At 40.7% G+C, this 26,115-nt stretch overlaps 2 protein-coding genes and 1 long non-coding RNA gene across 7 annotated transcripts in view; 2 read left to right on the top strand and 1 right to left on the bottom strand.

Annotated features, from left to right (window-relative positions):
• The window catches only part of LOC116698083 (CD276 antigen homolog), a 6,066-nt gene extending 486 nt beyond the window's left edge, over nucleotides 1-5,580 (top strand). The window contains exons 2-6 of one of the 2 annotated variants that reach the window (XM_032529852.1): nucleotides 542-585; nucleotides 2,440-2,787; nucleotides 2,876-3,160; nucleotides 4,532-4,618; nucleotides 4,712-5,580. In XM_032529852.1, the coding sequence (XP_032385743.1) occupies nucleotides 549-585; nucleotides 2,440-2,787; nucleotides 2,876-3,160; nucleotides 4,532-4,618; nucleotides 4,712-5,139 (1,185 nt within the window). In that variant the 5' untranslated portion in view covers nucleotides 542-548 and the 3' untranslated portion in view covers nucleotides 5,140-5,580. The remainder of the gene's footprint in view (nucleotides 1-541; nucleotides 586-2,439; nucleotides 2,788-2,875; nucleotides 3,161-4,531; nucleotides 4,619-4,711) is intronic. The other variant, XM_032529853.1, reaches the window with a different exon arrangement.
• Nucleotides 1-8,359, bottom strand: part of LOC116698098 (uncharacterized) — a 15,984-nt gene extending 7,625 nt beyond the window's left edge. Inside the window, exons 1-2 of the long non-coding RNA XR_004334114.1 lie at nucleotides 8,349-8,359; nucleotides 6,441-6,443 (exon numbers count right to left, since the gene is read on the bottom strand). This is a non-coding gene — a long non-coding RNA (uncharacterized LOC116698098). The remainder of the gene's footprint in view (nucleotides 1-6,440; nucleotides 6,444-8,348) is intronic.
• Nucleotides 8,360-11,507: 3,148 nt separating this feature from the next.
• Nucleotides 11,508-25,310, top strand: LOC116698088 (CD276 antigen homolog). Of its 4 annotated transcripts, none has more exons than XM_032529861.1 (5): nucleotides 11,510-11,805; nucleotides 12,112-12,489; nucleotides 12,626-12,904; nucleotides 15,236-15,311; nucleotides 24,784-25,310. In XM_032529861.1, the coding sequence occupies exons 1-4, from the start codon at nucleotides 11,769-11,771 to the stop codon at nucleotides 15,307-15,309; spliced, it is 768 nt and encodes a 255-aa protein (XP_032385752.1). In that variant the 5' UTR covers nucleotides 11,510-11,768; the 3' UTR covers nucleotides 15,310-15,311; nucleotides 24,784-25,310. The 4 variants fall into 4 exon arrangements, with proteins under 4 accessions (XP_032385755.1, XP_032385752.1, XP_032385754.1 ...); XM_032529863.1 differs by lacking the exon at nucleotides 24,784-25,310 and adding an exon at nucleotides 17,666-19,933; XM_032529862.1 differs by lacking the exon at nucleotides 24,784-25,310 and adding an exon at nucleotides 16,083-16,099 and having other exon boundaries at nucleotides 15,236-15,315.
• The last annotated feature ends 805 nt before the right edge of the window (nucleotides 25,311-26,115 follow it).

Below are 26,115 nucleotides of genomic sequence, written 5' to 3'. Positions count from 1 at the left end.
GGAGATGACATGCAGCAAAGGGCTACAGGCCGGAGTCAAAACAGGGCCCGCTGCAACAAGGACCAAACCTCTACACATGGGTCCGGCCCCATCAACCGAGCCATCTGGGCACCCATGGATGCATGTATTTTTGCCGTTTCTTTGTGTTGGTGTTCTAACCCTCTCTCTCGCTTGACTATTTTACAGTGACTCTGACGATTGTGATTGGTTTAAAGAATGCTGTGTGGACTAGCCAGACCTTCCTCCGCAGTGCTGTGGAGGAAGGTCTGGCAAAGTTTTCATTTCAGCACAGCGCCATCTCCTGGAATGTCAAATCTGTTCCATTTCTATCATTTCTTGAAGGGTTGTCACGGCTTATTATTGCTAGTTTACTTTAATAACCCTGTATACTACAGTGCATATTTAAAATATTAAGTAATACTGGTAATCAGATAAAGTAAAACTGCTGGAGACCAACTTCATATTCATGAGAGATGATTCCAGAGAAGATTCCATTCATGGTTTCTTAAATATCACAAAAGTGTCTATCTGTGTTTCACAGTACAGACATGTCTCCTACCAGCCTTGTGATTTTACTTCTATGTGGTAAGCTATTTACTTTGGTATTTTCTCATGTGTTCTTTGTCTCCACCATACAGGGAAGTGGTTAAAACAGTTGCAGTTATAGCAAAAAATAAACTCAGGTCAGGTGTTTTGTAGGATTTTTGTGGGATATGGTCCTGGTTTTTCCCCCAGACAGACAAAAAGAGATCAGGGCAACAGGGACTGGTTGTCATCAACTGATTGATAGAATTTATTGTTCAGTGGTTTTTCTTTGTCACATCAAGCCAACCTCTGGTAAGTTTTGATGATTAACACAGCAGGCAAAGTAGGCCTGTACTGTTAAACTGACAAGTCGGGGTGGCAGTAGTTCAGTCAGCAGGGAGTTGGGTTGGGAACCAGCGAGTCATTGGTTCAAATACCAGTATGGATCAAAGTGTGGCATGTGGATTGGTAGCTGGAGAGATGGCACCCCCCCACAACTGCTCAGGGTGCTGGTAGCCCACTCACTCTGACATCTCTCCATTTGTGCAAGCATAGGTGAGTAGTGATTTTCTAAAAGAGTTTAATTTCACCACTGGGGAACAACAAACAGTATACATTCATTTACGTATTATTTAAGTTGGAAAAAGTTTAGAATTAAAAAAAAAAAAATCATTGCCTTTCCTGTTGTACCAAACTGATTTGGCCACTTGAGGTGATTGGTGAGTGTAAAATGGAACCAACACTTTCATCTGCTCCCTTGTTTTATACACCTAATTTGCAATCTAAAAAATATGTCTGTTGTTTTGTGACCAAGAGATGGCGGTGGAAGTGCTGTTTAAACTTCATATGCAAATTTGCTGTTTACAGCTGGTCCCAGGTGAATGGTAAATAAAGTTATAGCAGTTCTATACAACTTTAAGGTGGATGCGTTTTAATAAGCTCGGAGATCGGGGACTAGACATTTCCCTGAGCTGTCTTTACAAAAAATCATATTCCTGACATCAATATACTGAGTGAAGTTTAGAATGAATGAAGAGCAAAGACATCTTAAAGTCCGATGATGTAATTGCACAGTAATTAAAAATGTACAATAGCGCTAACGGCAACACCGCTGTTCTTTCCATGTTGTTTCCATAACAATCATGATGATGCAGTTAAATAATCCATACATGAATGGTAATAAGCAGTTCATCCATTTTTCTGCAAGAGACTGTCCATTAGTGTCCCGGTCCCCCATCAGTGTTTTAATACTCATTTTACAAATATGCCTGGCCATAAGCACATTGCATTTTACTTAGAGCCTGCTCATTTTTATTTAGATTGATACACAGATCAAATACAACTTTTTGCCTAGACAATCCCAGTTATGAATAAACTGTACTTTTTGTGCAATCAGTTGATAAAATGTTTTCAAATATAAAAACTCCATAATGTTATACAAATGTTCTGTTTCATACAATTTTAATTAGCATTGTTGCAAGGAGCCTGAGACCCAAGATATTCAGTGACAATAACTGCTTCTGTAATTGTATTGTATTGCATCTCATGATAAATAAAATCGTGAAACTAATTCCTAAAATTTGGCAAGCCTTTGAACTGAACCAAGAATACATTTTCAATCGAAAATTGTTTTTGAATTAATAGGGCTGTAATTTTGAATGGACCATCAATTTTGAATTGAATCCTGACCCCAAGAATGAGATTTGAATCGTTATATTTCAAAAGATTTACATTGGGCCTAGGTGTGATTAAAGTGCTACAACGCTGTAGACGTGGAAGCAGAAAAATACAGACCCTGCTGGGGCTGTTGCAGTATTTTATTGGAGGTATTCAGCTGTGAGGTTGCCAGTGTTTTAATGAGTCAGAATTAGGACTCACCATTTCTTCTGCTGACTAATATGATCTCTCTTCTAGCACCCATAATGGACCAAATCCCCCTGCAGGCCCCTGTTGGAAGATCCATCCTGATTCCATGCTCCCTACCAGCTAATTCATCTGAGAGTCTGAAATGGTTTTACTGGCAGGAGGACCAGTCTCATGACGTTTTATTCTACTGGAACCCTAGTGGGAAAACAGAAATCCCTGATAAATACAGGGACAGGGTTGAAGCCTTCAATACTGAGTTGAGTTCTGGAAACATTTCCGTTAGACTTAACGATGTTGTTGTAGTAGATGACAAGAAAACATTCTATGCCAGTGTTGGTTGGACGGGAGGTCCCAACCCATGTGACCCATGCTGTGAATCCACATTGCAGGTTTCAGGTAAGTAAATTAGCTTATTTCTTCTAAACCACAATGTTGGATAAAAGTGTTAGAAATGTTAAAGTTATTATTTCTGTCACACTCATAGCTCCATACCAAGATCTAGTCCTGACAGTTAACGAGACAACAAAGAATGCAACCTGCACAGCACGTGGAGGTTACCCTAGACCTCGAGTGTCCTGGACGGGTCAAAACAAATCCGGCTCGGCACAGCTGCACGGAGCTCTGACGGAACTGCTGCAGGATCCAACCGAGAAAACCTTCTCTGTCGAAAGCTCTGTCAGCGTGAAGGACTTACAGTCTGTAACCTGCCTCATATACAACCCTCATTCCAACCAGACCATCAGGAAAAACGTAGAAATCTATGTGTCTGGTGAGTTCGGCAACTCCAACCATCTTTGAAGGTGCTGTACCTTTACTCAGAACTTAAGTGTTTAATACAATTAATTGAAACTATATAGTTTGAGTTAAGACAAATAACTAATAATAGACTGTAACGACACTTAGGTTGGTTTCACACCTGCCTTGATTGGTCCGTTTAAAACAAACCCTGGGGCGTTTGGTTGGATATTCTGGTTGGTTTGGGCTGGTGTCAAAGCTCATCCAAACTCTGGTGCGTTGTCCGATCCAAATACAAGAAGTGAACCAAAAACAGAGCATTTAGTATCCTGTGATTTTAACCTTGCACACCATTTACGGACCTAATTATGATTTAAGGGGTGATAAGGTTCAGATCTATAAGCTGTTCTAAACAGACATCTCTGGTAGTCTGTGTGAGATCATCGCTCTCTTTCACTGGGAACGCCTCGGTATCCCCCAGTCGGAGCTGTTTGATGTGGCTCGGAAAACCAAATGAAAAATGCAACAATGTGGCAACTTCACCCCCAAGTCCACTGCACATTAGGTGTGAAAGCGCCATTACTTCCAATGAATTATAGCCAGTCTTAGTTGTTTCACAGAGCGAAAAGAATTGTCGAGAAATGTCGAGCTCCATTGACAATCTGACAGTAAAACAATGACCGTGGAATATAAAGCCTACTACATTGGCTACATTGGGGGTTAAAGAAGACAACAGGATGTCGCACAAATGGGCTGTTTAAGTGACACTCCCAAAGCCGCATAACCCTGAGGCCTGAAGTGTTTCTGAGTGGCAGCCCTACAAAAAAGCAAGTGGTACATTAAAGCGGAACCTCACCAAACTGCAACCTAGAGTCTTTTTGTGAATGCACCCGAGTCAAACCTTCGTTTAAAAGCATAATTAGGATGGAAGCGCCACTTTGAACCCTTGTATTGTCTTCACTTTCTCGTATCCCTCGGGTCCCTACTCCGCCTGTGGTCATATCCGGAATAATTTTCTGAATTGAGTCAGGAATACATGTTTATCACAGAAAATGAGGTTAGGCTATTGATTTTTAGATAGAAAAATTTTAACTTTTTCCTCTTGTAAAAATTTGAAACTTGACCCAAATACAATACAAAAACGATAATACTTTGAAAAATAATAATACTTACTAGCAACTTTGATGCTATCATAGTAGCGCCCCTAGCACTCCCATTCATAAAGCCATTTGCCCGAAAAACTAGAATACGGGATAATACGGTCTTAAAAGTGGAGCTACAGTTACAGTCACAAAAATACCCTAGGTTGCAATTTGGCGAGAATTACGCTTTAATGTTTAAATGCATAATTAGTGTTTGTGCAACATGTTCTGTTCTTCACTCTGTTATTTTGCCTATTTCACAGGTGAGAGCCAGACTCAAAATCATTGGGTTTTTGTAACTCTTGCTATATCTGCTATACTCGTTCTCCTGTTGTGGCTGTTTAGGAAATGTGAGTGATTTATTGCCATAATTACTTGATACAGTATCATCAATCAGAAAAGATTGAATTAATGTGTGTGTGTGTGTGTGTGTGTTTGTGAAGACATACCGTGGAGGATATGTTTTGGCTGCACAGTTAACATACCTGCTGCTGCTGCTGCTGCTGATGCTACTGGTGCTGATGATGATGACGATGCTGCGGAGGATGAAGTTACTGCTGATGATGAGAATGCTGCTGATGATGATGACATCGCGGCTGCTGATGATGATGATGCTGTTGCTGCTGATGATGCTGCTGAAGATGACGTTATAGCTGATGATGATGACATTGCGGCTGATGATGATGATGATGCTGTTGCTGCTGATGACGCTGCTGAAGATGACGTTATTGCTGATGATGATGACATTGCGGCCGGTGCTGATGATGATGATGATGATGCTGCTGCTGCTGAGGATGACGTTACTGATGATGATGATGCTGTTGCTGCTGATGATGATGCTGCTGCTGCAGAAGGGGAAACCAAATTGTGAAAGAGATGAAAAAGCAGATAAAACAACACCTCAAAATGTGACAAAGACAATTAAGAGTCAGCAATATGTGTATATATAATATATATAGATAAGAGAGACAGATTAGATGATACTTTATTCATCCAACAGTGGGGAAATTCCCTTAATACAGCAGTAGTTTCTTTCAGTAAAAAGCAAAAAAACAAGCAAGTAAACACAAATAAACACTAATGTTAATGTTAACTTAGCTGTCATTTTTGACTTCACATTCATCCCATGTATCAATAGAATTGCTCATTAATTTTTCTTAAGTTTTCTCCATATCTTTACCATCTCCAAAATCAAAAACGTATTATCGCAGCCGGATCTTGAAAAGGACATTTTTTTATAGTTACTTTCCCGCCTCCAGCTGGTCCAGAACTCAGCAGCCAGGCTTTCCCTTGGTTTTAACAATGTCACATCACTCTGACATCACTAACTATGTTTCCATCCACACGTTTTTATCCAAGTTAAGTGATATGAATGAAAAACGCCTTATGGAAACAGTAAAATTCGATGGGATTTCATAAAAATCGACTCAAATGATATTTCAACAATACGTTTGGTCTCATCGTATTTTCCCTTGCGATAAACGCTGATGGAAACATTATTTGCTGAATAAATGATGAATTGCGATTCTTTCAGGTCATTTTATGGTTGCAACCCGCCACAAAACGAAGAAGAAGTTGTAGTTCATTTCCCCCAGTGTTTCCTTTTTGTCTGCACACATGGCGGGTGTCAACAAAGACAGCTGGAAGTGGACGGACGAGGAGACGAGAGACTTTCTGAATTTAATTTATCAGTAACTCGCCTAGGAAATGGTTGACAAAAGTTAGGACAAGCCGTGGGACGTCCTGCAGAGTCAATGGAAGACGCTCAAACAGAGAGACACGTCTCAAAATGTTTCTTATTATAGCTCGATCTGTCACTATCAGCTGGAACATGAGCACTATGACAGCTTGTCCCACATTGATTATGTGTTACGAGATCCATTTTGTCTAGAAAAACGTTGTTTGCAAAATGTTGCTGTCCGTCCACGTGCAGGGCATTTGGGATCTTTTCCCATGTGATCAGTGTATCTGTAACATTTTTTTTCCTAGTTTTGTCATCATCTTTATCTCTCAGTTGTCCTGTTCTCATGTACTTTCCTCCTTTTTGTTTGACACAATAAACAGTTTCTGTCTCCCCCTGTTGTCCATTCAGAGACATAGCCGCCATCTGCTCCTCTATTCTTTCACACTGTGAGGCCAGTTCCACCGTGTGGGCCAGCGTCAGTCCATGACCTTCTTCAAGTAATTTTCTGTGCACATAGGCCGATGTAAATTTACTAAGGATTGCATTCCTTATGTGGTTATCTGTATCAACTCGAAAATCACAGTCTCTCGCGTCTTCCTAAGTCTCATCTTGTTTCTGACACGACTTTGGATACGTCTGGCGGGCAAACGCTGGATTGACACTGGGAGTGATGTACATATTCAGTGTTCCCACCGCGGCTGTGTAGTCTGTCGCCTCTCTTGTGTGTGGCAAAGTCAAAATATATCCTGAACCTCTGGTGCAGCAAGGTGCTAAAGTGGAGCCTGTCTCCTCTGTTTTGTGACATCCGTAGTATCATCATTAATAACAAGCCCTTTTCCATCCGCATGTAACTCAACGGGGTCTGTGTAACATGTGACCGCTAAAGTCCCTCGTCACCATTGTCGTGTGCCTATCTTAATAATTAATTAGATAATGCATTCTGAATTTAATCACCACATGGAGCTTCTTCGTTCACCTGCTTTATTATCTGAACACCTTTATTACAGCCACATGCCATCAGGCTATGTCCCTAACTAACTTCCTCATTCTTAAACATGTGACCTCTCTACTCCAATACATGACACCAACCACTTATGTTAGATTTATTGCGCTCCCAGTAGGTCATATCTTGTGTTTCGGGCTATATTGAAGGGGGGAACTAAAGGGTAGAGTAACCATTTTGCATGGGTGTTTTGTGTGCTGTGTGCAGTTAAAGGTAGTGTTGTTTAATGGGATTTAATTTGGTTTGAGTATGTGGTTTATATTTTTGCCTACTGGTTTCGGTTATTGTGCTCAACTCTACACCAGTTTCCCTGGCAATGTATAATAATAACACATTTTATTTAAAGACGCCTTTCTTGGCGGTCAAGGACGCCGCACAGGGAATTCATAAATTAAGAACAGCAAAACAAATACTATACAGCAAAACAAATACTATACAGCAAAACAAATACTATACAGCAAAACAAATACTATACAACAGCAAAACAAATATTATACAGCAAAACAACAGAAAAGCCAGAGCAATAGACATTTAGGTGGAATAGGCAGTTTTAAACAGATGTGTTTCTAGTTGAGATTTGAAATGGGGGAATGAATCAATGTTTCTGAGTTGGGGGGGGGGGGGGGGGGGGGGGTACTGAGTTCCAGAGACGGGGAGCAGAGCGGCTGAATGCTCTGCCCCCCATGGTGGTGAGACGGGCGGGGGGGGGGGGACAGAGAGGTTTATGGAGGAAGAGGATCTGAGGGAGCGGAAGGGAGTGGGACGTGGATGATGGACAAATATAAGTTGCAGATGTATGGAGGTAAATATGGTGCAAACGTGAGAGCACGTAGATGCGATGTGAGCACTTGTAGAATTTGTATAGGATCTGAGAGCTTTTTAAAAAACAAAGCTGTACTCGTATTTCTTTTCACTTCAGTCACTGTTCCAGTGCTCACATTGCATCTACGCAATGTGAGCACTCATTGTAATGCAGTCTAGTCCTGAATTGTGTGTTTTCTTTTTGTTTTGTTCTGATGTAATATAAATAAAATGTATATTTCCACACCTGGTATGAAAGTCTCTGGTTCCAGTTCATTCCGGCACTTGTGTATGAAGAAGCGTTAAATATATATTTATAACGGAGAGAGTGGCTGAGAACGATGACGTTGAGGTTCGGTAACCTTCGGTGAGTTCTGTGATAGCGGGGGAGAAAGATGCGGTCCGTTGTGGCAACGCTGCCGAATATCCAGAAGTTAAAGCCCGAGCAAGAATAGTCTTTGCTGACTTTTGTTGGTGGCCCTGATGTGGCCCTCCTCCCCACATTTGATTTTTCCAGTGAAGGAGTTAGCTAAGGCTAGCGATGCTAAGCTGATAGTTGTTGTTGTCTCCCCTCTTGTTAGTCTGGTCCTACAAGACAGTACGTAGGAGGGCGATGCCAGGCTACCAGAATACTCGCCTTCAAGGTATATAACACATTTCAATAGAGAGAGGCCAGACTCTGAGTCTGGTCGCATCAGGCTAAGTAAGAGAGAGCAGGAGAGGAATTAGCCATTGCTAATTGCTAAGCAAAAGTAGCTAACAGAGTTTTAAGTGAGGCAGTCGCTGTAAGAAAAACATAAGTGCTTGAGTATAATATAGCTGCTAAATTTCCAATAAAGCAGTTACTAGCATCCGTGTAAAGAACGTTTACTGTCAGACCAACGTGGTTCAGTGTTGCTGGAGTTTTGAATTATGTAGTTCCAGCTTTTCAAATGAGGGGATTTGATGTTCTTTGTCATGTGTGTTGAACTGATACCAAAGCTCCGAAGCTTGTTTAAATCATGTCGAGAGCTTGACATTGTGTCAGAGCTTGTGTCAAATGAGGAATACCACAAGACTGATAAAATCTCTCTCCTGCTGTTCTCCTGTTTTAAGCTCTTTTTTTTCTGCTTGTGGAGAGGCACGTGACACGTGAAAGTATATTGATGAAGGCATGGCGAGTTAAATCAGGCGAACAAGAGTACAACGGGCAGACACTCAGCTGACAGCCTGCAGGTGGAGGCACTGGAGACGGTCTCAGACATTCAATTCAATTTTATTTAATATAAATAGCGCCAAATCACAACAACAGTTTTCACTTTTCATAAAAGAGAAGATCTAGATTGTACTCTGGGATGTTATTTACAGAAACCCAACAATTCCCACCAAGAGCAAGCACTAGGAAAAAAAAGCTTCCTTTAACCCTTGTGTTGTCCTCCCAGGTCAAAAACGGACAAAAATTGACAATTTTGTCCCTTTTTCAGACTTTTCTTGTAGTATTTACTAACACCACCTTACTAGTTTTACTACTTTTTGGAATCCATGGTCAATAACTCTCATTTATGTGGAATTATACCTAATATTTGAGTAAATAAAAGCAGAAATCATGAATCATTTTGACTAATAGTTACGATCAGTGGAATGAAAGTGATCAATTGTATTTTCAGAGATCGTTGTAATAAATCCAATCCATTTTTTGGTGTGGAAATTTGGTTAAAAAGAAACTCATATTTCAGATATAGACATTTTTTTTAAAGGGGGTAAGATTTGACCCGAGGACAACAGGAGGGTTAAGAGGCAGAAACCTCAAGCAGAACCATGGCTCAGGGTGGGCGGTCATCTGCTGGGGGTGAGATAAAGAGACAGACAGAGACAGAGAAGAGAGAGACAGACAGACAGACAGAGAGTGAATGAGAGAGAATTGTAGCAGAGGTGACTCCAACCACAGATCCAGACACCACAGCTCCAGGGCCAGAAACACACGCTGCGGGCCGCTGTGGACTTGTGTCAGTCCTGTAAGCGATTTCAGAACAGTGTGTCCAACAATGCACGGAACATCGGAGTGTGGAAAGTGTGTCAGAGCCTCCTAGACGGGTGAGCTGAGACCGTACTAGCGTTAAATGCTAACTATCAGTAAACAGAAGGAAGTGGCTTGTGTCTAGTGTGTGCGCCAGTGTTTATGCGTCTGTGTGTTGGTCCGCCCCCACGTTTGGCTCTTTTTTTTATTTTACTCACCGGTATGTTAATTTTCATAGTTAATATTGTTCTTTGGTGTTCAGTTAATACAGTTTTTTCAAATGTTATTTAATCAAATATCTTTGTTTTTTCTTAAAATCTTTTTCTTAAAATACAAAAGGGAATGGAGGTTTGTATCAAATCGTGGGTCAAAACCGCAAAAGCCAGTGTACTGGTAACACAAACAGGGGAGTTTTAAGGGAAATACTGAGATTTCCCCGTCAGACGTCCTTCTCGCTGCCACTGCCTTTCTCTTTTTGCATCCGTTGCTGCGAGAAGTAGTGTTTTCTCTGCCTCGGTCGGAGCCATTTTGTTTGTTTCCCATTTCCAGGGGCAGGGAGTGAACACAACTGTTTTTCTTTCAGCACACAAAGAACGGACAAATATTGGATCAAGCGATATACTTATAGTCCTGCCAGCTCGATACAACATTTGAACAACTTGATTGGTCCACCCTGGGATCCCCCAGTCAGAGCTGGTTAATGAAAGGGAAGTTCGGGGAACTTCCATATTGTGTGTTTTATGTCGAAATATTGAAATTTAGTAAGGCATGGATGGAAGTTGGAACAATGTTTTTAGAGGAGATATTTAATGAAGTCTCCTAAATGAAAGGAGGCTGTGTTCACATTAATCGTGGGATGGGAGAAAGATTGTCTTTGCTCAATCTGAGTCAAAGATGTATATGCATGAGCATGATTGTTTGACATCACAACATGTTCAAAAGCCATGTTCAATTCATTTCTTGGTCCAATACGTTCAGGCTCCGTCATGAGAAAATATGATCTGTCACCACTAGATGGTGATGAAACTCAATAAATACTGAAACACTGCTGGTCATCATAATTGATCCTGTTATCAAGATCTAGCAAATACAAATACATAAAATGTTATAGACCTACTGTATGTGCATTTGCATCAAGAGATGACACAGATGGATATGCATAACATGTTATGTTCTTTGGATTCTGTGGTGATTAGACTTCATTGCAATGCTAAATTCATAAAGGGGATATAGCCCTGGATATGGATATAGGAATATCCCTGAATGAGACTAGATACTGGTGGGGGTAAAATAAAGGATGAAGGAAGAGGAGACCTGGAAGAATGTGATGTTGAGCGGGGTTTTTGATGGAATGCTGCATGCTGGGAATGATGAGAAGTGGTTAATGGTTTTGAAATGAAATTTGAATGCAAACAACATGATAGCTCACAGAGATCATGGCACAACCTGGTTTAACGGAAAGAGTGAACGCCCAGAGTCAGCTGATTAGTTTGGGAGAGAGAGAATGGGAAGTGTAGAAGTCTTCCTGAATCAACTTGCGCTAATCTTCATTTAAGGGAACATATCCTCAGAGGACTTCCAGATGTCGTGGGTTGATCTGTACCATCCCCTGTAAGCATACAGTACGTGATGGGTGCCATTACTTAAAAATAGAATGGCCACTGGAAGTCCCCATTTTGTGCACACTTGCAGTTTGTTGTCCACGCCCCACATCCTGTTCTGAAGTCAGAAACGTCACTTTATCATCAGCATAACTGTGAACTAGTAGCTGTACAACAGATATAACAGATGGTATATCTATATGGCTACACTACATTCTTAGAGTTCTTTAAATAGAGATGATTAGTCAGCACGCATGCAACAACGGGCCAGAAGTTGATCTATCCGTCAAAAGAGGAAATTGCAGTCTCGTGTGCGTCTTCACTTTGCGTTTTTGATTAGATGGGCATATTCTACTTTTTATAGTCAAATTGTTTTGCTTTATGTTGTGTAGCGAGTGAGCTTATCCTATCAAGAATGTTTATTATATCAGTGGCATGCTTTCTCCTTTTGGGTAAGTTGCATTTTAATTTTAATGTGACATTTTACTGCACTGTTTCCATGTCACTGAGTGTGTGTGTGTGTGTGTGTGTGTGTGTGTGTGTGTGTGTGTATGTGTGTGAGCATGCATGCGTGACAGAAATACACTGGCATCTATTATTAAATACGGATTTTGTGTAATATTTATGTGAGGAGAACTAAAACTATGTAATCTTAACAATCAAACCTGAAGAGTATGATAGGGTTCGGTAATGACACAGCAGTGTGTAAGGCTAGGAAATGGAAATGTTTGAGAATCCGTCTATTTTCTAATTTTCAGTTTCTGATGCAACAGAAGTTCTTTATGTCAACACTACCGTTGGTGAATCTCCGGTACTCCCTTGTATCCTGATGCTCCCTGCTACCACCGACCTAAAGCTTCTACGCTTTTACTGGCAAGACGACAGAGCCTACGTTTTGTACTCTTTTAATAAAGGGAAGGAGATGCATGAGCATGTACATGAACTCTATCGAGACAGGATCGCAGCCTTCCCGCAGGACATCACAGAAGGAAATATTTCAGTCAAACTTGAAAACACAACACTTGAAGACAACCAAAGGGTTTTTCAGGCTTTTGGAGCAGTTTTTGATAGCAGAGGGAGGAACAGATTCGAATTTGAATTTAGACAAATCTGCCAAATGACCTTACATGTTGCAGGTAAGGATGGAGATTTAACTTTTTGTTTACAGCAATAGTCTAATACATGAGGAAGAAAGTGAATTAGCATATTTCCCAATAAGCATTCTCAGAAATGAGTTTTTTTGTCAGTGACTGCACTCTCTTTTACTCATAGTTCCCTATAAGAATATCAGCCTGAATGTAAATAAAGAAACAATGACTGCAGTCTGCACTACACAAAGAGGATTTCCCAAGCCTTTGGTAAAGTGGAGACTTCACAGCCAACACCTTTTAGACCTGCAGGATGTGAACACCACCGCATTGCAGGACCCTCACGATCATCTCTACACTCTCACAAGCACTATAGTTATCCCTGGAGGTCCAGATCCATCTGTGACTTGTCTCGTTCACAACCCTACCCTAAATGTGACTCTGATCGCCATGTTAAACAATGGTAAGTCACACAGCTGTCTAACAGCACTTTGGTTTTATTCTTGATGCCAGTGGGTAAATACATAACAGTTACAAAAACTGTCTGAAAGAAATTCCCAACGCAGCGGCTGTGGGTTTGACTCCGACCTGCGGCCCTTTCATGTCTTCTGCTGTCCCATCACAGTAAAGGCCTAAAATGCCCCAAAATAATGTTAACTAGAACTGCACGCAGTTTCAACGGGGTCCAAGCCTCCCCGCGCCAGTCGTCCCCAGCGAGCCGGGGAGTGCGCCAATCACTGCCCCGCTGCGAGGACCGCCTCGGGAGTGGGCCTAGATGGTATCCGTCAAATTTTGTAAAATTCGGACGAGCGGTTCATGAGAAATACACTTTATTTGTATTTGTAGCGCCCCCTAGCGGCCAATGTTCGTCAAATTTGGTACAGAGACTCAGGGGCTCATAGCAAGTAACATTGTAAAGTTTGGCTTTGATAGCATTTATGTTGGCTGAGATATGGCAAAGTTGGTGTTTTCATAGCTAGCTACACAAATTAGTTTGAGCGTAATATGCGAAATTTGTATTCTATAAAAAATCTTTATAGAACTTTGTGTCAGGTCGGTCTGGAGATGCTATGTGCCAAGTTTCGTGCAGATCCATTGCACGGTCTCGGAGGAGTTCGAAAAAGTTGGTTTTTGATAAATCGCGATTTTTCACGCATAAAAGTATAGGCGGAAATGGGCGTGGCCTATATCACGAGATTCATTAGGATCCAGGGAACGCGTGGATGTAAGGTTTTTAAATTTACGATGTACGGTTTGGGAGTTATAGGGCCAAACGTGTTTTTCTCTGCTATAGCGCCACCTAGTGGTAGAAGTGGGTCAATTTTTTTGGCTGAGGTCTTTGCGGACTTTCGGACCAGTCCTGAAAATGGCGCGCCGCCACCATGTACGGTTTAGGCTGCAGCACCAGTTTTATGCGGTGAAGAAAATAACGATGATGATGAATAGTGAATAATAATAATGAAGAATCCTTGCGAAAACAATAGGGTTCCACAGCCCTGCTGTGTGAACCGCGTATCGCCTTGCGATTACCGCGATGCACGCATCCTCGGGCTTGGACCCCTAAAAAGTTGTTCTCTGACATACTGCACAGAACAACAGTACAAGTAAGCACATAGAAAGACTGAAAGAGCAGGTAAATGAAGAGGAGGTTGAAATAAAATTCCAAAGAGAAAACAAGGGCACAGTCTGGTTGTCTGCAGACCTTAAACACCATCTTTGTAAATCAATTTCAAACTAAACATCTCAGGAAATTGTATTTGTCGTCTTTGAGTCAAAAAAAGGTCAATTTCATCATCAGCGAAATCAGAAGTTTTTATATATAAAACCTAAAGCAAAACTAAAGACCACTTTTATCACACCAGATCATGCCAGGGGCATAAAGTAAATATTGCCATATGGGAGAAGTGTTTTATAAAACCAAAAGCTCACTTCAGGTCATGATATGTTGTAATCATATCACAGCTTAGGACCTTTGTTTGGTGCAATGCAAAGTCAAACTAGTCTGAATCAACAACGTTTCATTTCAAGTGAAATTCCGCCAGATGTTCCTCATTTTTCTTTTGGATGTCCGTCCCCTTCCTCTTTTGTGTTGGCGTTCTAACCTCCAGCGGATTTATGAGGACTATGGTTACCTGGTCCTCAGATCTCTGCAAGGTAAATCCAGACAGCTAGCTAGACTATATGTCCAATCTGAGGACTATGGTTACCTGGTCCTCTGATCTCTGCAGGGCAAATCCAGACAGCTAGCTAGACTATCTGTCCAATCTGAGTTTTCTGTTGACGACAAAATCTACTTCTGACGTACACGTTCCACCAAAAAAAGTTCCTTCCTGAGACTTTTTTGCAGAGGCACCATGGCTCCGTCTGGCGCTTAGTGCCGCCCAAGACGATTGTGATTGGTTTAAATAAATGCCAATAAACCAGACCCCGTTTTCTCTTATCCCAGAATGCTGTGTAGACTAGCCAGACCTATTACAACTACCTACAGTACAACCACACCATAGTCACCATAGTCCGTGTCAGTAAACCCTGATTGATTCAGTTGATTGTGTTTTGTGCTTGTTTAGTTGACAGATTCTTATTCAAAATAATCCTTGGACTAAGAAAACAGGGAAAGTCTGGCTAAATACAAACACTTTTACAAACACTTCTTTATTCACTACACCACTTGTTTCCAACATGATTCATGCTGAGTTACAAAACAAGCAGAGAATTTCAAAGTTTTGATATTTGTACGGTATAAAAGCTAAAGACACCCAGCGGATGGTTCCTTTCTATGTCTGTCTGCCTACAGGTGAAGCAGAGACGAGCCGCCCCAGCTTGGCTGGAGCTCTGATGGTGGCCGCTGCTGCTGTTCTCATTTACTAAATGTGAGTTCTTTTACTTAATCAGCAATTTTAGGGCATCATTTTTTAGATATCCAACTGGTGAGAAGAAAAAAACTACTGATAATGAATAATAATTAGAGATGTTCCGATACCAGTATTGGAAAAGCCTTGGGTGTCAGTAATTGAAAAATACTGGAGTTTATGCACCAATCCATGTAATTTAGCCCAGAAGAAAATAATAGTTAATTAATGTTATTTTTCCATTGACTCAGTGTCAAACTGGATAGTAAAAGAAAGTTCTGTGGCGTTCGTTGTTTGTTTGTTCATGTTTCACAAAGAGTTAAACCTGAGCCCGACCTACAACGATCATAGCAATCCTATCAGATCCCTTAAGAGATAGTAGCATACAGCTGTTGTGACATAATACCCACGGATCGGTACTCGGTATCGCCCGATACACATGTTTGGTATTGGAATTGTTGTTGGGAAGCAAAAAAAAAAAATGGTATCGGACCATCTCCAATATTAATAAACCAATAATGAGTTGGTTTGTCCAGCTACTACAATAAGGGACAAGCCTGGGTGAAAACAGTCTCAGTGATTTGTCTATTTACGCTCCCATTGTTGTCCATCATGTCGTTCATAAGATGTCTTCTTACATGCTTATTGCCATGGGAACAATATGACGCAAAGAAAGAATGGTTTTGATTGTAGCGGTCATCACCTCCAACACTTCCATCCATTTTATAACCATACTCTTACTTTTTACTGTCAACAATTACTGATATTGCATCTAAAACATTTTCAATATAGCCTGTGTTGTTTGACCCTTGTGTTGTCCCCGGGTCAAACTTTCAAATTTCTTTTCATCAGAAATATGGATTTCTTTCAACCAAATTGTCCAAAAATAACATGGGATGATTCCATATGTTCTTCAGGTGACATTAATGATTACTTTCATTGAATTTTTGGGGTGTTTTATTTTATCTTATGGCATTTGAATTCTTTTTTTTTTATGGTTTCAAAACAGTATCCGGACTAAACTTTGACATCTACCCATCTGAGATCCACTCAACATCCTGTGATCTTAACTATTAGTGAAAAAAATTCATAATTTCTGCCTTTTTAACTATGTATAATTTGATATAAATTAGGTTTGTTGACCATGAATTCCAAGAATAATTGCAAAACCTTTAAAAAATATTAATTTTCAATTTTGACCTGGAAGGACAAGTTCAAGGTTAACGGGAAGACAACCCAAGGGTTATAGAAAATGGACAGAGCCAACAACAACCAGATGTAACATTTGTTACAATCTCACTTATAGGAGGTTCAACTTTGAGGAATGCTTCCCAAGGAAAATTGTTATTAAAGTAACTATAAGTAACTTTTGAATCGGAAATTGTGTAATTTCCCATCTGACGATCATAAATGAACTGTAACAGCAATCGAGACTAACGCTAGTTTTATATAGATTTTAGTAACGCCTTTGCCCGGGTCCGATTTATTCCCGCAAAGTCACAAAATGATATGTAGCAGAACATCTTGCTGGCACAACATTAAAACATTCCAAAGGGTAACAGATTTCTTTGTAACACCGGAAAAGCCGAAGTTAGTAACTAAGCAGGTAAAAGGTAGAATGAGATCCTATTTTATTCATAAAATAACTTGCCCAATATGGCTGTTGTCAGTAGACAACATTTAATTACGCCCCCCTTCCATTCAGCGCCGGACGCTTTCCTATGATTTTCTTTTCCCTTGTCCCTGTCACGTTTCTGGTGTAAAGTGTCCATGGATTTCATATCAATCTAAGTTATTATTACTCCTAATGCTTTGGCTCGTGACCCAGTGACAGTGACACCTGGTTTATCTCACTAGACATCCACAGTAGGTCAAGTTACAGTATGCAACACTTGAAATGCAACGATGCATCTGTAACTTATTCTCTTATTGTAAATTAACGATTTTCTGTCTGATCAAAACATGAATCGCAACTATATGCGACCACCTGGTAATGCTAACTCAGCAATACAGAACCCTAAAGAAAAGACCTCCAACGGAAGTGAAACATGTGTTAAAAACTCTACCGCTTTTGTCCAAAGGCATCATCACAAACCGAAAGTCACTTTATATAAGTCACACATATAGTCACTTTAAGAATCAGAATCAGAAATACTTTATTGATCCCCGAAGGGAAACTCTGTGTTGTAGTTGCACAATATTATAAATAGTGTAGAAATACAAGAAATAAAGAAATATAAGGAATTGGATACGTACGGTATTTACATAAAGGAATGTTATTATACATTATTTACAAAGTAGAATTCAAATCTTAATGCCAAGACAACACTTGGGATTTATACAGCTTTTAAACATCTTGCCTTTTCTAATTCCAGGTATTGGACTCCCAAGCCAACCACACACCCTTCTTCCCCACCTAACTGCAAATATTTAACCACACCATATCTGGAACATATTTATTTTTTTAAATTAAAAAGTCTATACGAGGTCCAACTCATTGTTTCTGTGGCCTAACATCACTATTGCTCTTATGGCTTACAAGACAAATCAGTTCCAAAAGCTAGAAAGAGTGGGGCTGTTTCAACAGCACGTTAATGTATTGGTCTATTCAGACAAATACATTTGGTGCCAGTAACTCTGCCACTATTAGTGTAAGGGATGACTCATTGGCCAACATTATTGGTCCCCCAGCAGCCAGTGGTAAATAACAACGCTGGTAAATGACTGTGCCAGCAGCACCAAGTGGTGAACAGGGCCAGTCTGGACTATTTCGCAGTGGGTTGCATCACCGATAAGTCTTACCAATCAAATCTACTTTGGAGACGCTCATTTGAACTTTGATGGGCGTTCTTCAGGGTTACCGCTATGGGCGTGGTTTTGAGCCGGCGGGGGATGTTGTGCTTTTAAAACTATTTGCTCAAAACCAACTTCTTCCCTCCCTCTCGAAATTTGAAATTTGGAGGGAGCATTGATGTGTATAAAATGGATTTTGTTAAACAGTCATTTAGCCATGAATCGAAAACCGAAGGATTATAGTAGCTGCTCTACCTCCGGAGGAAGAAGACACATTGTTGCATCTGGGTTCACCTTATCCGGAGTGAAGTTGCCCGGCGGGAGTGTAGGGAGTACCACCGCCTTTTGTGGCTTGACAATGACATGTTAAGGCAACATTTCAGCCTATCCAAGGAGCTTGACGAGCTGCTCATTTTTGTCTACTTGGAACTAAAGTTTCCTGAGCATTTTTGCAGTAGGATGTCTAGAACCAAGGACCAATGAGAGACTTCCCCCAGTGTCCCCTGTGCTCTACTTCTATGCAAATGCAGCGCCGTCTTCCCGCGATGCTTTGCAGGATGCGTTAAAGTCGCTTTATGTCACCCATATCAATAAAATGGTGCGTGGCGCGACAGAAATGTCGCACGGCCAGGTGGATCTGCACGGTTAGACCATCCTTTTTCCATACCAGGTGGCCGCCTGGAGCCTGTGCAGGTGGGGTATACACACTGGACAATAGCACACACTAAATTTAATAGCTGGATTAAAATCTGGGTTTGTACTGCAATTTTTATTGGCATTAAAGATGATCAGGTTAAAGACGCACACACACACACACACACACACACACACACACACAGGTGTTTACAGTTATTGTGATGAGCGCTCTGCTCAGGTTGGAGGTGGGCAGGGCCTTTTTTTTTAACAAGACAGGTTACAAATGCTCAGGAAGTAGGAAAAGCACAGGTGTAAATAATGAAATGAATGGTGACTGCATTCCATTTAGCTGCTTTGTATTCAGGCTCCTAGGATTGCCCATGCTGGCTCACACGATCTCCTACACACAAGTAACATTTTTAGGCGTGATTCAGCTACTTGGAGAGAGAAAGACATGCAGAATGAAACGCTGCAATAAACCATGCAAAGTGCAGCCATTAAGAGCAGAAACAAACAGTTTTATCTTCTCAGTTAACTACAAATGTCCACTGTAAAACATAATGGAACTGTGCATGTCCATTATGTTCAGTCTTTTTTAAGTGTTCACCTGCAGGTCTCTGGTAACAAGCTCTATTTTGATGCTTCATTATGTAATCTGACACCTTGTTTACATTCAAAGTACACGTCTACATCATTGAAACATTTATGTAAAAAAAATATATATAAAGAGTTGTTTACTCTGGATTTATCATGAATTGTGATGTTTAAGATATTAGTAGTTGTACTTTTGTAAATAATATTAGTATTGTGCATTTGCCTCATTGCTCTCTTCCTATTCATGCTATTGTTTACTATGTTTTTTGTTTGTGTGCCCAATTTACCAATGCATATTCCATAAGTGTACTTATTGTGGCCATAAAACCTTTTGTTTCAGAGTAGAAACACTGCTATAATTAAACATATTGACATATTGACTAGAGTTGGAAAAACAGTAAGTGTAGTGCATGTGCTCAAGAACTGTTTGTGGTAATAAAATGAGGTAGTTGGACTTATTTCCATATTATGCTACTTTTTACTTCTGCTCCACCACACCTCGGAGGGAAATATACTTTTTACTCCACTACATTTATTGACAGCTTTAGTTACTTTGTAGATTCAGATTATTTACATAAACTATAAATCTATTAGTAAATGATAGTTTTAACCAATCTCTCTCCCTTCACTCTGTCTTCAAGAAAGTGTTTTGTAGTAAAAATGAGCCCCATTGTAATGTAATGATGTGCAACTTAAGGTTGTTAAATCCAATTAAAACTCCACCTACAATCATGAAGAGAAACACGCTTCATATTATAAATCAAAAAGTCTTCCTCAACTTTTGGAAAATTCCAATCCTGGACCTGTATGCTAATTTCTCCCCTACTCTTCCTGCAGGAACTAGTTTAGAGATCTGCCTTTATTTTGACAGGCTGTTATGTTATATACATATGTGTAGTGGGGAGAACAAGTATTTGATACACTGCTGATTTTGCAGGATTTCCTACTTACAAAGCATGTAGAGGTCTGTCATTTTATCATAGGTACACTTCAACCGTGAGATACAGAATCTAAAACAAAAATCCAGATTTGCACGTTATTGCATGCAATACTGTAACTAAAAAAAAAAAAAAGCAGAACTTAATATTTGGTACAGAAACCTTTGTTTACAATTCCAAAGATACGTTTTCTGTAGTTCTTGACGAGGTTTGCACACGCTGCATCAGGGATTTTGGCCCACTCCTCCATACAGACCTTCTCCAGATCCTTCAGGTTTCAGGGCTGTCACTGGTCCCTCCAGATTTTCTATTGGGTTCAAGTCTGGAGACTGGCTAGGCCTCTCCAGGACCTTGAGATGCTTCTTATGGAGCCACTCCTTAGTTGCCCTGTCCGTGTGTTTCGGGTCATTATCATGTTGGTCATATCATTATGGTTGTTGGCAAAGATCTCGCTATACATGGCCCCATCCATCCTCCCCTTAATACGCCGTTGTCTTGACCCCTTTGCAGAAAAGCATCCCCCAAGAATGATGTTTCCATCTCCATGCTTCACGGTTGGGATGGTGTTCTAGGGATGGTACTCATCCTTCTTCTTCCTCCAAACACGGCGAGTGGAGTATTTCTGTCTCATCAGACCACATGACCTTCTCCCATTCCTCCTCTGGATCACTCAGATGGTCATTGGCAAACTTCAGACGGGCCTGGACATGCGCTGCCTTGAGCAGGGGGACCTTTTAATCCATGACGGCTTAGTAGTGTACTAATGGTTTTCTTGGAGACTGTGGTCCCAGCAGTCTTCAGGCCATTGACCAGGTCCTGCCGTGTAGTTCTGGGCTGATCCCTCACCTTCCTGATGATCATTGATGCCCCACGAGGTGAGATCTTGCATGGAGGCCCAGAACGAGGGAGACTTTCACCAAGCTGCTTTTCAATTGTCCTGTAGCCCATCCTAGCCTTGTGCAGGTCTACAATTTTACCCCTGATGTCCCTTCAAAGCTCTCTGGTCCTCTGGTCTTGGTCATTGTGGAGAGGTTGGAGTCTGTTTGAGTGTGTGGACAGGTGTAGTTAATACAGGTAATGAGTGGAGAACAAGAGGGCTTCTTAAAGAAAAACTAACAGGCCTTTGAGAGCTGTAATTCTTACTGTTTGGTAGGTGATCAAGTGCTTATGTCATGCAATAAAATGCAAATTATTTATTTAAAAATCATACAATGTGATTTCCTGTTTTTGTGGTTTTAGATTCTGTCTCTCACAGTTGAAGTGTACCTATGATAGAAACCTCTACATGCTTTGTAAGTAGGAAACCTGCAAAATCAGCAGTGTATCAAATACTTGTTCTCCCCTCATACTTATATAAATATATATATAATATACAGTAAATATACTGGTTTTTACTCACTTAAGGCTCAGTTTGGTCACTTACTCTTATATACTCTTACACACACATTTACTATGTTATATACACACATATGTGTGGAAGAGTGTATAAGAGTAAGTGACCAAACTGTATAATGGGAACTAAACACCTTGGAGGATTTTGTCATGGGGGGAGGGTATGAGCCGATGGACAGCACCTTTTGAAGGGATGGCTCTTGATCTTTTCTGTTTCTTTAAGGTAAAGTGGGCTGGAGACGTTAAGCTGTAAGACAAACTGGCTCAGGAGGAAAAAGGCCATTTGAATTAGCCAGACAAACAGAGGATGTTCTGCATGGTCAGTAAAAGAAGGAAAGCTGATAGCGTAGATGTGTGACACTGCTAGGGTCACACTTTACGGACAGGGCTCAGTCTTTAGGGTCGGGTCGGTCAGTAACATTTTCTCTCTTCTAGACAGCTGTGCGCAATACAAAAAAAAAATCATATGAGACAACATGTCACAACTATAACTTTGGGTGCCGTCTTTGTATGTTGTAGTTTTAACATCTTAGTAACCAAGCCACTGCCTTTTTACTTTCAGACTAGTTTAATATGCAAGGCCTCTGTAGTTCTTCCTACACTGTTTCCCTATTAATTAATCTTTGTTAAGCAGACAGCTGCCTACACATATTATATGAGTCTACATTACAATGAGAGGCTGCCACAGATTATTGTGCTGTGTTTTCTCTGTCAATTCCATTTTATTTATAGCATCAAAACACAACAGGAGTTGTTTTAGGACACTTTACAGATAGAGTAGGTCTAGACCACACTCTATAATTTACGAAGAACCAAGAGTTTCCCAAGAGCATGCATTGGGTGTGACAGTGGCAAGATAAAACTTCCTTTTTACAGGCAGAAACCTAGGACGGACCCAGGGTCCAGGTGGGCTCAGAGACACTGAGACAATTGTACAGATATACAGAAAGTGTTAGTTCAGTCACTAGTGGGAAAACAGAAACAGATGACATGTAAAAAAAACAATCACCACAAGTAGCAGTAGGCATGATTCGGAGCCAGTATAGTTCAAACCAACCAGCAACCTGTGGCTCCGGAGCTGAAGGCAGCTTCTCAGCCCCTCAGTGGCTCCATGTGGCTTTGTCCAAAATGTTGTATGGAAATGATGAAGGATTATTCAGTAACATTTTAATTTGAATTATTAGTGTAGGCCTAAAGTGATTCTTAGATTGTCCATTTAGGCTACATAACATTTCAGTCAACTAAAAAAATCAGAGCTTACGCTCATCTACAGTTGTGTTCAACATAATAGCCGCCCAACATCACTAACCTCATAAATTATACTTTTTGGTAGATATTTCTACACGGCAACTAATTTTAAAGTGTTGGGGAAAACCAACAGCGCCAACAGTCATGACACGCATGCTGCTCATTATGTGGAATTTAATCTGTAATTAAAGGGGCATGTTTAAAATAATAGCAGTGTTGTGTTCAATTAGTGAGGTGATTGATTTTGTGAAGTAAAAGGTGTCAGTTATGGCCCATATTAAAGGAAGAAAGGAAGCAAATGTTGTTCATGCTGGTTGTAGTGCATTTCACACGGAAATACTCATTCCAGACGTTGCTCTGAGGAACAGCGGACTTTGATTAAAAAGGTGATTGGAGAGGGGAAAACATATAAAGAAGTGCAGAAACTTATAGGCTGCTCAACCAAAATGATTTCAAATGCCTTGAAATGGCAGCCAAAGCCTGAACGACTATCATTCAAATTGATGGAAGAATAGGCAAAATGGCAAAGGCTCAACCAATGATCAGCTCCAGGAAAATCAAAGAAGACTTAAAGTTACCTGTGAGTACTGTTCCGATCAGAAGAAGGCTATGTGAGGCAAAGCTATCAGCTAGAGGCCCCCCCCCCCGCAAAGTCCCATTCCTGAAAAAAGACATGTACTGAAAAGGTTTGAAATTTTGCCATTTATCAAAGGAGAAATGGCTCAATATTCTGCGGAGTGATGAAAGAAAAATTGTTCTTTTTGGGTCTAGGGGCCGCAGACAGTTTGTCTGACGACCCCCCATGCACTGAATTCAAGCCACAGTACACTGTGGAGACAGTAAAGCATGGTGGTGCAAACATCATGTAATGGGGATGTTTCTCATGTGTTGGGCCTATTTATCACATACCAGGGATCAGTTTCAATACATCCAAATACTTGAAGAGGGCATGTTGCCTTATGCTGAAGAGGAAATGGGTCTTTTAACAAGACAATGACCCAAAACACACCAGTAAGTGATCAAAGTCTTGGTTCCAGAGGAACCAGATTGATGTTATTGAGTGGCCAGCCCAACCACCAGGCCTTAATCCCATAGAACACTTGTGGGGGGACATCAAAAACAGAATTGTGGGATGTAGTCCAATGGTCTTGGGCTGGAGTACCTGTTCACAGGCGCCAGACGTTGGTCGACTCCATGCAACACAGATGTGAAGCAGTTCTCAGAAATGGTTATGCAACTAAATATTAGTGCAGTGATTCAAAGTAATGTTTGAGTTTGTAAAGAAAAATGTAAATACTAATATTTTTTGAACAGCCTGATATTCCTTTTTCTTCACTTCCTGTAAAGGTAGAACACAAACTTGATTCCTTTTGGTCATGTTTTGATTTGGAATTGAATGTGCAGTGTTCCCAATGCATTGGTATTATGGATTTAAAAGCTATTCAAAGGATTTTGAGCATAATTCACTTTTTTAAAACACACTGCAATTATTCTGAACACTGTAAAACTGTAGAGCCTCTAAATATTGCCAAACCTGGATATAACCTAGATAGTAAGGTGCTGGAAGCTGTTCACTTTGAATATATGCCAGAATTCTTCATTAAAATATCAAAGCATCTATTCTTAGACTTAATTAATGAAATTGGGATTGGTAAGAAAATTAAAGATATTTCCCTCTCCACAAATAAACAATACTCTTCTAGACCTATTAGTACTGGTCATAGGCTAATTAAGTCTGTGTAACCATCATTATAAGGTTCAAATATGATTTGCCGCTCAGTCTTTTATGTTTTTGCGGCCAAAGATGGCTCTTTTGATAGTAAAGGTTGCTGACCCCTGTGATGATGCTCCTTTGTGCCGACCTAACACCTTTCCAACCTGTTGGCACACAGACGTTAAAAGGCACTTAGAGCTCATGGGGGCAAAGTCCTGGGATGCACTACACCGTCGCCCCTCCCTTTCTACACTGGACCGTTGGAGCCCCTTTGTCCCTGGTTCCCATGTCTCTGCTGGGATTAATCCCTGAACCACAGGTGTGATAATCCCAAACAGAATGGCGCTGCTGAACACAGGGACTGACAGTGCTCAGGTCCCAGTCTGCTTTGATCAGAGCGCCAACAGCTGTGTTCCTGTCCGACCACAAACTGAGTCCAGGGCCTGCCATCAGAGTGACGGGGGGGACGAAACTAAGCGCACTTGTTCTACTGAGGCTGAGGATGCAGTTTGGTAGACAGTCTGTAATGTAGTGTAAAGTGTTAGAGGTCCCATGACAAAAGACAGTTCCCTGTTTCTATGACATGTGCGTCACCAAACCACAACTTTCCACTTCCACTTTGCTGGTGCTTTAGTGCTCCTTTGACGACATTGATTTGTATAATTGTTGCTATAAAAACCACCTAGTAAAGAAGAAGAAGAAGAGTTATTGGATATAGTTCCTCTTGCTCAGATTCTTCAGAAAGACACGTCAATGCTTTGAGTCGAAAACAAAAATAACAACATGACTATGGCTAACATGCCATATGCCAGGTCACCATCTTACGAGGCACAGCTGAGGGTGATGGCTGTGCCATTAGTTTTGCAGGTATTTAATCAAACAATGTGTTAAACAGGTTGAAATGTTGACCTGATGATGGCTCTAGAGGAAAAGTTATTAAAATGCATCCTGAGGGGAACATACCAAATTTCTGTACCACACTGGAGGTCCATCCAATGGTTGAGACACTTCAAGTCTGAATAGATCATCGTCATGGAACCACACATGTCTGTATACAACCTTGTACACAGTTTAACCTCCTCAAAAGTTGTTGCTTTAGAAAAAAGGTCTTCACAGGTTCAGAAATGTTGACCTGATTTGAAATGGACCAATTGGACACCTTCATTAAGCTGACATTTAGAGGCCCAGTCCAAAAGGGACCCAACGACACACAAAACCTAAGACCTAGGTCACTAGACCAGCACCCTACCTGAACCAATCAGATTAAATATAATTTGGTCCTAGTCTGAGTTATGGAAATACCAATGGTATTTTATCGGGTTATTTATTCTTGACTTGAAGGTCTCATTCGAAACTAAATTCAAATGAATAGATTTTTGTAAGGACATGAGTGTTTTCCATTAAAAGGGCAGTAATGTCTGTGATAAGAACTCAGCTGCCAAACAAACAAAACCCCCCATTCATAAGCTCCGCCCCCCAAAGAACTACTGGCCGCCACGTTCAAATGCTA

The sequence above is a fragment of the Etheostoma spectabile genome, chromosome 11, assembly GCF_008692095.1.
Source record: "Etheostoma spectabile isolate EspeVRDwgs_2016 chromosome 11, UIUC_Espe_1.0, whole genome shotgun sequence".
In the NCBI taxonomy this organism is placed as follows: Eukaryota; Metazoa; Chordata; class Actinopteri; order Perciformes; family Percidae; genus Etheostoma; species Etheostoma spectabile.
This window is presented reverse-complemented; position numbering and strand designations above follow the sequence as displayed.

Excerpts from the sequence above, each read along its gene's own strand:
- LOC116698088 (XM_032529864.1), top strand. The coding sequence starts at position 11,769 with ATGTTTATTATATCAGTGGCATGCTTTCTCCTTTTGG. Across the intron at positions 12,490-12,625 it reads AATGACCTTACATGTTGCAG|TTCCCTATAAGAATATCAGC; the intron begins GTAAGGATGGAG and ends TTTTACTCATAG. Across the intron at positions 12,905-24,783 it reads GATCGCCATGTTAAACAATG|ACGTTAAAAGGCACTTAGAG; the intron begins GTAAGTCACACA and ends GTTGGCACACAG.